Source organism: Metarhizium robertsii (assembly GCF_000187425.2).
Source record: "Metarhizium robertsii ARSEF 23 chromosome Unknown MAA_Scf_2, whole genome shotgun sequence".
NCBI lineage: Eukaryota > Fungi > Ascomycota > Sordariomycetes > Hypocreales > Clavicipitaceae > Metarhizium > Metarhizium robertsii.
The window spans coordinates 419,451-432,018 of record NW_011942160.1 but is presented as its reverse complement, the minus strand read 5'-3'; the positions used below and the strand labels follow the sequence as shown (position 1 = coordinate 432,018).

The 12,568-nt window shown below is 51.6% G+C and overlaps 2 protein-coding genes across 2 annotated transcripts; both read left to right on the top strand.

Annotated features, from left to right (window-relative positions):
• Positions 1 to 530: 530 nt before the first annotated feature.
• On the top strand, positions 531 to 2,335 carry MAA_07105 (puromycin resistance protein pur8; the record flags this gene model as incomplete). The annotated part of the gene is made up of 4 exons (XM_007825103.1): positions 531 to 1,414; positions 1,541 to 1,603; positions 1,662 to 1,969; positions 2,040 to 2,335. 4 exons carry the CDS (start codon positions 531 to 533, stop codon positions 2,333 to 2,335), a joined length of 1,551 nt encoding a protein of 516 aa, XP_007823294.1.
• A 935-nt stretch (positions 2,336 to 3,270) lies between these two features.
• Positions 3,271 to 9,101, top strand: MAA_07104 (AMP-dependent synthetase/ligase; the record flags this gene model as incomplete). Its single annotated transcript, XM_007825102.2, has 4 exons — positions 3,271 to 3,330; positions 3,422 to 3,444; positions 3,582 to 8,201; positions 8,261 to 9,101. The coding sequence occupies 4 exons, from the start codon at positions 3,271 to 3,273 to the stop codon at positions 9,099 to 9,101; spliced, it is 5,544 nt and encodes a 1,847-aa protein (XP_007823293.2).
• Positions 9,102 to 12,568: the final 3,467 nt, after the last annotated feature.

Below are 12,568 nucleotides of genomic sequence, written 5' to 3'. Positions count from 1 at the left end.
GTTGATGACCGGCAGACTTGGGGTGAAGTTCCTCCACCAGCCTGTCCACCGAGGCTGCTTTCTTTCCTTTTCCATCATGACTTCTTAAAATAGCGTCTGTAGAGAGATCAAAATTTTCGGCTAGAATGGGTTTCCAGCTGCTGAGCAAACACCAATGCACAGCCCCGATATGCTGTCCGGTCAACTATCTAGGTACTCAAGTATGTTTATTTCCTCGCACAATACTTACACCATGCTCCGCCGACGGCGGTGCTTGTGTTGATAGTCACAGACTCACAGCAGGTCAAATGGTTTTCACGAACGCAAAAAAAGAGTGGGGACTCTGCAAGACCTGGCTTGCTTAGAGTCATGGACCAACTTCACTCAACGCCGGAACCTCACCATTTGCAATGCTACTCCATGTATCCGTTATATGCGCGTGCTTTGTTGATTATGTCCATGAATATCTTCAGTGCCACAGAAACGTCAACGAAACGATACGATATTTGAGGCTTCTCCGCCCGTGCTGCTGTGGGACATGGTGCTTGGAAATGCCCCAAAGAGCTTCTGTCGGGGGGGGACAAACCGCTCAACCTGTCAAGACCAAGCGTACGCAAGGGGGCTCACATGAGACTTTGCACCTGGCCACGCCAGTTGGAGGGATGAGCAATATGCAAAGACAAGACGAAGCCTTATCGGTGCCAACACCACCAGAGTTTCTGCCGGCCAACTCCTCACTCGTTGACAACCTACCGCTCACGTTGCCGAACACGTTATCAGTGTCCAAGATCAAGGGCATAACCGTCATTGTTACCCTTGCAGGCATTAGTTTCCTCAATACTATGGGCTCCGGTATCCTTATTGCCGCCCTGCCTCGAATTGCATCAGATGTTGAGCTTTCCGATGCTTTGATCCTATGGCCAGCAGCAGTCTATGCCCTCGCGGCAGGCTGTCTTCTTCTTATCTTTGGCGCAGCTGCGGACGCAATTGGGGCCAAAATTGTGTGGATAACTGGAAGTTATCTCTTCGTCGTTTTCACCGTTGCATTGGGCCTGGCAAATACTGGTCTCCAAGTCATTCTGTTTCGAACATTCTTGGGTGTCGCCATATCTATGTGCTTACCCACGGCTGTGAGTCTCATTACGAATACGTTTCCTAAAGGGACTTGGAGGAATGTAGCTTTCGCGATGAACGGCATGGGACAACCGCTTGGCTATGCACTGGGATTGGTGCTCGGCGGTATTTTCACGGATTCGATTGGTTGGCGGTGGGCATATTACATGATGGCTATCATCAATTTTGTCCTTTCAACAGCTTCTATTTGGTCCCTTCCAGACGTGAAGCCGGGAGGCGAGAAGAGATGGACGAAGCGGCTGGCGGAGGACATAGATTGGGCGGGCGCGGCCATCATGAGTGTTGCTTTGGGATTGCTGCTGTATGTCTTGGCAACAATCACAACGTCGTATGCGAGCATAAAGGGTCCCGGAACCATTGCTTGCCTAGCAGTTTCGGTAATTCTGCTAGTTATGTTCCCCATGTGGATGAACTATCAGACGAACAGGGGACGGCCGGCGTTGATCCCGAATAGTTTGTGGAAGAATGCTCCGTTTACCACTATCTGCCTGTCAGTCTTTTTTTGCTGGGCGGCTTTGAATGGGATTGAGTACTTTACAACTCTCTAGTAAGACCAAAAGCCAAGCGTCACGGGAGATGCCGAGGGATTTAGCTAACAGGAGGAATAGTTTTCAGCAAGTAGAAGGCCTACCGGCCTTGCAAAGCTCCCTTCGTTTCCTCCCTCACGTCATCATGGGAATATGCGTCAATGCGGCCACGGCATATCTTATTTCGCGAGTTCAAGTGCAGACTCTTGCGGTAGTTTCAGCTTTGATCACCGTGGTAGCTCCGGCTCTGATGGCTACTATCAAGGTTGGCGAAAATTACTGGTATGCCCCATTTTGGGCATTATTTCTGTCCCCGGTCAACCCGGACGGTAGGTTTCTGTCTGTCTTCCTTTTATTATTGCGATAAAATAATCTGATGCTGAGGCGCCGATGATGCAGTACTCTTCACAGTATCAAATCTCATCATATCCGATGCATTCCCTGTCGACACGCAATCTCTAGCAGGCGGTGTTTTTAGTGAGGTGTCACAATTTGGAAATTCGGTTGGTCTTGCTGTGACAGCAGCCATCGCTGCGTCAGTAACCGAGCACGCAGGCTCCAAGGATACTAGGATTGCTTTGATGGATGGCTTCCGAGCTGCCTTTTGGACTATTTTTGTTAGTGCGGCTGGAGTAGCTGTTATTTGTTTCTTCGGGTTAAGGAGGGGTGGATTCATTGGGAAGAAGGATAATTAATAGGAAAGACATGCTATAATATGAAAGGATAAGAAAAGCTAAGTATAAGAACGGGTATGCGGATAGAATGGGGCGAGGCCATCTCATCATAGGGATAGCCTATATCCATATTGTCTGTATGAACCGGCCAGTTCTGCAGACACCTGAAGATGTCGTAACCGCTCGTGTCGTCGCATGGCGTACAAAGTACTCCGTCCAATTCTCGCTTTCTGGCTGCTACACGATGGGGGTGTCAGACTCGGGAACAGTTCGCAGGAGGGCCTTGGGCTGACAGCAACCGTAACGGCTGCAGCTGTCGGTGTATTACTGCATTCCACCAGCCTGTGACATGGCTCGTAAAGTTGGTGTTGGTGTGACGAGCCTGATATCCGTCTGGCCTTCGTGTTGGATATGCAAGCCCCGCCAATCAATCCGCCAAAGACATCGGCACAGATGACAGACGGTACCTTTTGCGGCGACGGCGGCAGCGGAGCCATGCTGCCATCATGGCTCGGCTTGACTGGCTGGGGTCCGGTGTTGTTGAGGCCCAAAGGTCCATGCCGCCAACGGACTTCTTGGCCTCGTTTTGGTGTCGCTCCTTTCCCTGTTGAGCCAAGGACTTGGTTCGGACCCGCCTCGACTAGCAACGCCCCTAGTCGTTCCTGCCCGTTTAACCACTTGCACACCTGCCCGCTCATTTCTCTCCGCCACTTCGCAGTGCCACTTGCTCTTCCACTCAAACGGTCAGCGTCCCTGGCCTACTACGTCACGAGACTGGCGGTTGATCTTTTTGGCTCGCAACCCACCGACTCGCTCACCCGCACATCCAGCACCACCATCGTTTTTTTGGACATGGCCGTTGCGCCAAATCATGTATAACTAGTCGCTTCAATTCGACGAATTGCTATCATCTTAGCTTTTCCGGCCGGCGCAAGACCCAAGGAGCTCCGCCCGCTATGGCCGATTTCCACCCCGAGCTTCAGGCCAAACTCGACGACTTGCAACGCGAGTTAGAGGTAAGTGCGACAGGGACTCACTCCTCAACGCTTCATTTCTCTTTTCCTCCCGGAGATGATATGTTGCTGATCAAATCGTCTTGGCTCACAGGAAGGGGACATTACAGAGAAGGGGTAAGCGAATCCTGATCACTTCTATGACCCTAGGAACCTTGGAGCCCGACAAGATGCCATCATGTCCTGATCTATCGGCGATGTCGACCGCCTCCACAATCTCCTATTCATGCTGACATTTTCCTCCTCGCCTCTAGCTACCAAAAGAAACGCACGCTATTGCTCTCTCAGTATGGTCATGGCGAATCCAGCGCGCCAGCTCTCGCACCCACCATCCACGAGCCTCCCCCTCGATCCGGGTTGCGCACTAAACAGCCTGATGACAACCCGCCCCATTCAAGTTATGACGGCCATCGAGCCTCTGCCTATAATGCAGTGAGGGAGAATGGCTCTGACCCTGGGTCTCCAATTTACCGACCGAGTTCGGGCTACGGCACCCCTTCGACAACTTCACAAGCCGCCGAGACAACACCCGCCGCCCTCTTGCGCCCCGGCGGCCCCGTAGCAGAGCGCTCTGTTCCTCTGCAGCGGGATTCACTTTTCATCACGGCTGCGACTGCATCTAGCAACGATCCTTCTCGGAGCGGAACTATGGTATCCAGGGACTATGCTTTCAATCCGGACCAGCAAGGAGCCTACATGGATGCAGGCCATCAACAGCAACACCACCATCTACACCCCCAGCAACAATTCGATGGCAGAACTCGAACATTGCAGGATTCCCAAGGCTACTTCTCGGACTTTGCCGGTCAGCAGCATTACGACCAGACTCCGTCTGGAGGAGAGTACGGGGCACCCCATAGATATTCGTCCGGGGAGGCTTTCTCTCCCACAGCTGCCATGGCTCCCCCCATGCTCACGGCGAACGACCTTCCACCGCCAGAAATATTAGAATATTTGCAGCCACTTGAGCCTCGAGAGGTACCATTTGCTATTCATGACCCCCACGACGCCAACATCACAATGTCCCGTTTTGACAACCTGGCTGCTGTCTTGAGACACCGCGCTCGCACTACAGCCAAGGTCCCGGCGTACTGGGTACTCGATAGCAAGGGCAAGGAAATCGCATCCATTACTTGGGACAAACTTGCTTCTAGAGCAGAAAAGGTTGCTCAGGTCATAAGGGATAAGAGCTCGCTATACCGTGGCGACCGAGTTGCTCTTGTCTACCGTGATAGTGAAATCATTGATTTTGCCATTGCCTTGATGGGTTGCTTCATTGCAGGCGTCGTTGCCGTGCCAATCAACGATTTGCAAGACTACCAACGACTCAACTACATTCTGACTTCGACACAGGCACACCTTGCCTTGACGACGGATAATAACCTTAAGACATTCCAGAGAGACATCACGACGCAGAAACTGACGTGGCCGAAGGGGGTCGAGTGGTGGAAGACGAATGAATTTGGAAGCTATCATCCTAAAAAGAAGGAAGATGTACCCGCGCTCTCAGTTCCTGATTTGGCATATATTGAATTTTCTAGGGCACCAACTGGAGACTTGAGAGGCGTCGTGATGAGCCATCGCACTATCATGCATCAGATGGCGTGCCTGAGCGCAATTCTATCGACGATTCCAGGCAGCGGACCAGGTGACACCTTCAACCAGTCCTTACGAGATAAAAACGGCCTTCTTATTGGCAACAGGAAGGCTGGTAGCGAGATTTTGCTCTCCTATTTGGAACCTCGTCAAGGTATCGGCATGATCCTCGGTGTTTTGTTGACAGTCTACGGCGGCCATACAACTGTTTGGTTTGACAACAAAGCCGTGGATGTACCCGGCCTCTACGCACATCTCATTTCAAGATACAAAGCGACAGTCATGGTGTCAGACTACCCTGGCTTGAAGCGAGCGGCATATAACTACCAGCAAGACCCTATGACAACACGAAATTTTAAAAAGGGAATGGAACCCAATTTCCAGGCTGTCAAACTCTGCTTAATCGATACCCTTACCGTTGACGGGGAGTTCCACGAGGTTTTGGCCGACAGATGGTTGCGCCCACTTAGGAATGCCAGGGCTCGACAGGTTGTTGCACCTATGCTGTGCCTCCCCGAGCACGGCGGAATGGTGGTAAGTGTGAGAGATTGGTTGGGGGGCGAAGAACGTATGGGTGTACCGCTCAAGCTAGAACACGAGACAACCTCAGAGTCAGATTCGGATGATGGTGGCGAAACTGCTAAACCCGTCCCCCCAAACGGGTTTGGTAGCTTGCTGGGCGGTGGCACCACAACAACAACGGAAAATAATGCCGGTAATACAGAAATGAATGAGGTACTCCTGGATCGCGAGGCTCTCAAAACAAACGAAGTAGTTGTTATGGCATACGGCGATGAGGTGGGCAAAAAGGCACCGAACGAACCGGGCATGGTGAGAGTCGGCACATTTGGGTATCCTATACCAGATGCTACCCTAGCTGTTGTTGACCCCGAAACCGGTCTTCTTGCCTCTCCCCATAGTGTTGGTGAGATTTGGGTTGACTCGCCTTCTTTGTCTGGTGGGTTCTGGGCTCAGCCAAAGAATACCGAGCTTATTTTCCACGCGCGACCATACAAGTTTGAACCAGGAGAACCCACACCAACCCCTGTGGAACCCGAGTTTCTGCGAACCGGCCTGCTTGGAACCGTCATCGAAGGCAAAATCTTTATTTTGGGACTCTACGAGGATCGCATTCGTCAGAAGGTGGAGTGGGTAGAACATGGCCACGAGATTGCCGAGTATCGATACTTCTTTGTGCAGCACATGGTTGTGAGCATCGTCAAAAATGTCCCAAAGATTTATGACTGCTCTGCCTTTGATGTCTTTGTCAATGACGAACACTTACCCGTGGTTGTAGTGGAATCGGCGGCCGCGTCTACTGCTCCGCTTACTTCGGGAGGCCCTCCCCGGCAACCTGATACCGCGTTGCTTGATTCTCTGGCGGAGAGGTGCATGGAAGTATTGATGGAAGAACACCATCTCAGACTTTATTGTGTTATGATCACCGCCCCCAACTCTTTGCCACGTGTTATCAAGAATGGGAGACGCGAGATTGGAAACATGCTCTGCCGCCGAGAATACGACCTGGGTAATCTGCCCTGTGTCCATGTCAAATTTGGAGTTGAGCATGCCGTGCTTAACTTGCCGATTGGTGTTGACCCAATAGGAGGCATCTGGTCCCAAATCGCGTCCGAATCACGAGCCAATATTCTAGCCCCAGCAGATAAACAATATTCGGGTATCGACCGAAGGGAAGTTGTCATTGATGACCGAACATCCACCCCACTCAACAATTTTTCCTGCATCACCGATCTGATTCAGTGGCGAGTGGCCCGTCAACCAGAAGAGCTTTCGTATTGTACGATTGATGGTCGAGGTAGAGAAGGCAAGGGCATCACTTGGCGCAAGTTTGATCAAAGGGTCGCAGCTGTCGCGATGTATTTGAAGAATAAGGTCAAGGTACGACCCGGAGACCACGTTGTGCTTATGTACACACACTCCGAGGAGTTCGTCTTTGCCGTCCATGCCTGTATCAACCTAGGCGCCGTCGTCATTCCCATGGCACCTCTGGACCAGAATCGTTTGAATGAGGACGTGCCCGCATTCCTCCATATTGTTGCTGATTACAATGTGAAGGCCGTACTTGTCAATCATGAGGTGGATCATTTGATCAAGCTCAAGCCCGTTTCGAGTCACATCAAGCAGTCAGCCCAGATTCTCAAAATCGCCATTCCCAATGTCTACAACACCACCAAACCACCCAAGCAAAATAACGGTCTTCGTGACTTGGGCCTGACAATTGACCCAGCGTGGATTCGCCCAGGATATCCTGTGGTTATTTGGACGTACTGGACGCCAGACCAGCGGAGAATAGCAGTCCAGCTGGGGCACGATACCCTCATGGGAATGTGCAAGGTCCAAAAGGAGACATGTCAAATGACCAGTTCACGCCCAGTTCTCGGGTGTGTGCGAAGTACTACGGGACTTGGTTTCGTACATACCTGTCTCATGGGTATCTATATTGGCACACCGACCTACCTACTCTCTCCTGTCGAATTTGCTCAGAATCCCATGTCCCTGTTCGTTACATTATCACGATACAAGATTAAGGACACGTACGCAACCCCCCAAATGTTGGACCACGCCATGGCTGCGATGCACGCGAAAGGCTTTACCTTGCACGAGCTGAAGAACATGATGATCACTTCCGACAGCCGTCCTCGAGTCGACGTTTTCCAAAAAGTGCGAATGCATTTCGCACCGTCTGGGCTTGACAGAACAGCAATCAATACGGTGTACTCGCATGTTCTGAACCCGATGATTGCATCGAGATCGTACATGTGTATCGAGCCCATCGAAATTTGGCTCGACACCAAAGCACTTCGACGAGGTTTGGTAGTCCCTGTTGACCCCGAAGCGGAGCCCAAAGCCCTGCTTGTGCAAGACTCTGGCATGGTGCCGGTCTCAACGCAAATTGCAATTGTGAATCCAGAGAATCGCATGCATTGCTACGACGGAGAATACGGCGAGATTTGGGTTGATTCCGAGGCTTGTGTCAAGTCCTTTTACGGATCGAAGGATGCCTTTGATGCTGAAAGATTTGATGGACGCACCGTTGATGGTGATCCAGGAGTAGCCTACGTCCGAACGGGCGACCTTGGCTTTCTGCATAACGTGAGTCGGCCTATCGGGCCGGGCGGAGCCTTGGTTGATATGCAAGTTCTTTTCGTGCTGGGCAGCATTGGCGAGACATTTGAAATCAACGGTCTCAGCCATTTCCCCATGGACATTGAGTATTCGGTTGAACGTTCCCACCGTAACATTGTTCCTGGTGGCTGGTAAGTCTGGGGCATTTGCAAAAACGCTCTCTTTGTTCGTGTGCTAATCAAGTGTATAGCGCTGTGTTCCAGGCTGGCGGCCTGGTCGTTGTTCTGGTCGAGGTAAGTCGAAAGCCTTACTTGGCGTCCATTGTACCAGTCATCGTCAATGCCATTTTGAATGAGCATCAAATCATCGTCGACATTGTGGCGTTTGTCAGCAAAGGTGATTTCCCGCGCTCTCGACTTGGTGAAAAGCAGCGCGGCAAGATTCTCGCTGGATGGGTCACTCGCAAGCTGCGTACGCTGGCACAATTCGCCATTCGCGACCTCGACGTGGGCGCCATAGGCGAGTCCGGTAGCGGTAGCGGCCCTGGCGATCTTGCAGATGCCCATCGCATGTCCTCAGGAAGCATCCGTAGTTCAGGTGTACCTGCTGGCGCATCAAGCCTACGAAACGTCGAGCATGCACCGCAGATTTTGGAACAGGAAGAGCTAGACGTCCAGATGAATCGCATGGCGCACATGCCACCCGCTTCGGCTCCTGGCACTGCATCCACGGTTACGCATGACGATCAAGTGACACCGACAGGATTCGCCCAGGGTGTATCATCAGATACTCTTAGTCAAGGAACTTTGAGCCGCGACTCGGCGTCGCAGCCTGGATATTTTGACGATGCACAGCGGAATAGGGAGGCGGCCTATAACGATGACCAGGCTCCAGCTGTTGGGCCGAAGCCGGACTCATCGAGAAGTCAGGACCATCCCAACGCCGCAAAAAAACGAATGGTCCTACCGGGTGTGGACGGTAGAGAAGGGTTTCAATTTTGGGACAGCCCCCCGGGAGAAGATGACGAGACGGACTGGACGGCCGAAGCAATTATGCACATGAATCTTGCTGGAGATATGAGCTCCAGATGAAGATTATGCAAAGGGAAAAAGTATTGACTGTGGTCTGGGGTTCCGCCTAATTATTGGGACACCCGATAGACCACATGTGTGAGGCGAGACAAGGGCGCAGGGGGTGTTGCATACCGCATGGGCTGTGATGTAAGCCCGTTTTTTTTTCTTTCCTGTTGCCTTTATGTTTCTGGATTATGAATATGCTTTGGGCAAACATAAATGGACCTTGGCTTGACGTGTATAGGCATGGGAAAGCGCTACACCAACATGAATATACAATACCAGCGTAGACGCTGATTTTACCTTGTAAATTATGCGTGCATCTATGCAAAGCCGTGCATGTTATTGCACTGGGACTCCCGCTAACCGAAATGCCGAAAAGGAAAGCAAGAGCAGAAATGCTTTAGCAGTTCATCATCCCTCAGATGTCTTCCAGTGTAACGCCATTCCACCCAGCCTATCCTTGATGGCTCGGCGCCGTTTTCATCGGGGTCTGTTGAGACGGCATATTGAAACGTCAACATCTATCGATGAGACTGTCCCCCCAGTCACGAAGAGCACTTATGTCGGCAAAAGGGGTCCAGGTTTTTGGTCACCCCTTAAATACGATGCTGCACTAGTAAGTTTCCGTTAATGGACCCCGCCTTCTCTGTTTAGCAGCATGTTCTTTAAGGGTGACAGTGACGGTGAACCTCTACTTCTGGAGAGACTGGGTTGGAGACATGTTGCGATGATATGCTTGGTGTTTTGTGAGACGTGAGAGGATAAACTGGGAACTAGCTTCACGGCAAAGCACTACCTCTGCAACGGCGTGGCAAGAAGTGTACATTGTTTCTTGTGTTTACTACGAACGACCGACGAGTCAGCTACTTCACTGTCAATTTCATCGGGTGTTTCTCACTCCTTGCGGAGCCTACATCGCCCAGGTGTGGAAGACCTTTCTTCCGAGGCTACCACATGGCCATCACCACAGGCCAACGCCTCATTACCTACTAAGTTTTGGTCTAGCCGCGACTATTAGGCCATTGGCTAGGAGGAATTCATTGCACAATGGCTCCCTTCCAGGGTATCCCGTCCCCATGAGGGTGGCGCGAGCGGCCTGCACGGGCCGCTGTGTCAGGAGAGCACCGCCCGTTCTAAACTCGGCGACGGAAGGGCCCGTTGCCATGAAACGAGAATGAGATGGAGGAGGAATGCCAAGTGTCTGGTTCTGCCTTGTCGGCCTCCAAAGAGCGGCTTCGGAAAGCCAGGGCCGCGGACGAGGCCTACAAATCTCAACACAACACGGCACTGCCCTCGAGTCTGGTGGCACTAAGCGCCGGGCCCTGTGCTGACCAGACACCACATCATGACGCAAATTCTTTCATGGTCGTCTATCAAGTCACAAAGGAAGAACAGGTATGTGCTGCGCCCGGCATCCGGCCATCGACCCGGGAACCTCACGGACCGCACGTTTAGCACCGCAAGCGGCTGGCCATCGAATCGGTTCAACAAATCCTGTCATCTGCTGCATTGTTCCCGACTCCCGGGCGCGCGTGAGCTTGAAAGAGATTGCGGCTGAGCCTCCGTCGCGGTCCAATTTTGGAAGTGCCTGTCAACATTCGAGCCTCGTATGCAACACCTATTCTGATATTGGCAGCGATATGGATTTGTCTCGCAATAGACGTATGATCAAAAGGATAAAAAGGGAGACTTTTACTGGTCTCCATTGTTTCGCACCTGAGACTCGTGGAAGTTCCGTATCATTCTCATTCTGGGTGGCCGATGCATGTGCTGTGGTGAGAATTAGCGCCAGCCATGAAAACTTACAGGTAGACGAACGCGGTCGTTTTAACCCTAGAGAAAGGAGGCTACATGTCAGTCCTTCAATCGCATGTCGATTTTTCGGCAATTACTAATGACTGACTTGGCGCTGCAGAGCTTTCTTACCGACAACCGCGGAGACGGCAATATGCAAACCTATATTAGATGCAAGTGCGGTCAGTGGAGTATTAGCAGCTATCAATACCCTCAAAGTGCTGAGTCTCTGAATGTCCTAATACGAAGCGTCGGGTCGTGTTTTCCCAGAGTTCATGATCAAGGCATTGTGTGCCGAAAACTCGAAAAACATGGGGAGGAACAGCGCTCTGGTACACTCTGACCGGAAACCCTAATGCTCTTGGACTTCTAAACTTCCAACATCGAGTTCCTTGACCGTTTCTGTGTTTCGGAGGGCCTTAGGTAGTGGCTCGATCGATATCGATGCCTCCCATGTCAACGACGAGAGCAAGATCCATATGGGCCAACGTCAGTATACCGCGTGTCCATGAATATGCCGTGTTCCCTGAACTACTTGTGAATGAAATAACTCGTGCAGTCTTCATTTCTCACTTACAGCTAACAAGCACGCACAACACAGCATAGCACAAGCCCTCATGCAAAGATGACAATCACACCAACACGGCCTACTGATTAGCAAAGTCGGATTCGGAGAATAGCCAAGTCAACAGGTTGCAAGCAAAGCATCGCCGTCCAAAAGTGTGTCGACATGGCAGAGTAGGTTCCACGCCCAAGAGCACTCACCCGTTGCCCTCCCCCGAATGCTTTCTTTTGATCCCTTGGACCGGTCTCACGTCAAAGCATCCCATTTCTTCTTTGAGCAAGTGTCCACATGTACAAAAACGCGGCGCTCTTTAGCTGCCGTGTCGCAAAACCTTGGAGGAATGAATGGAGAAAGGCAGGGATCGAGCAAAGGGCCGGGCTCAATGAAGATTCTTGGCTTGCGCATTCGACTGAGCTTTTGTCTGTTGGCACAATGTGCGCAGCCCGGGCTAGGAAATGCGTCCGACCATGTAGCTACGCCTGGTGCTTCGCGTCAAAGCTTATTGTGAAGCAGGGGTGATTACAGACGCAAAATCAAGCGCATAGCGCTCAAATGATGACATGAGCGTGGTTGATGGTTGCCCGAGGACGGCCGTGAATGCGTGGGATAAAGACGTGTGAAGTTTGAACGGCGGCGTCCAATGCTGCTGCGTCGATACAGCGGATATAGTGCAAATGTCGATTTTGACGCTGGGATCTTGCTGAATTTCTTCTTGGATAGTTCTCGCCGTGGGAATGCGCCGCGGGCAACAGTCGAATGGCTCAAACGGCGCAGGGCAACGCTGCATTGATTGTTTCAATGAAATGTTGCCATTTGATGGAACTTTGATGGCGGAAAGGGCGTTGGGGCCGCGGTTGACCTTTCAACAGTGTTGAATCAACACTTGACTGTGCTTGACCTTTGAACACTGCATCTTCAGGCCCCACATGCGCCTCTATGCTTCCCGCTTTCTTCTTCATTGTTCCATGTCTTGCTCTATCAAACCCGACCGGCAGCGTCCAAGACATCTTTTCAGCCTCTCCTAAGAGATTGGCCGTGCAGGCAGTTCTTGGTTCCTTCATTGAACTCCTGCGTCTGATGAAAAAGCCAAGGAGATGTCGGTCTCGTCGAGTAATGGCGACGC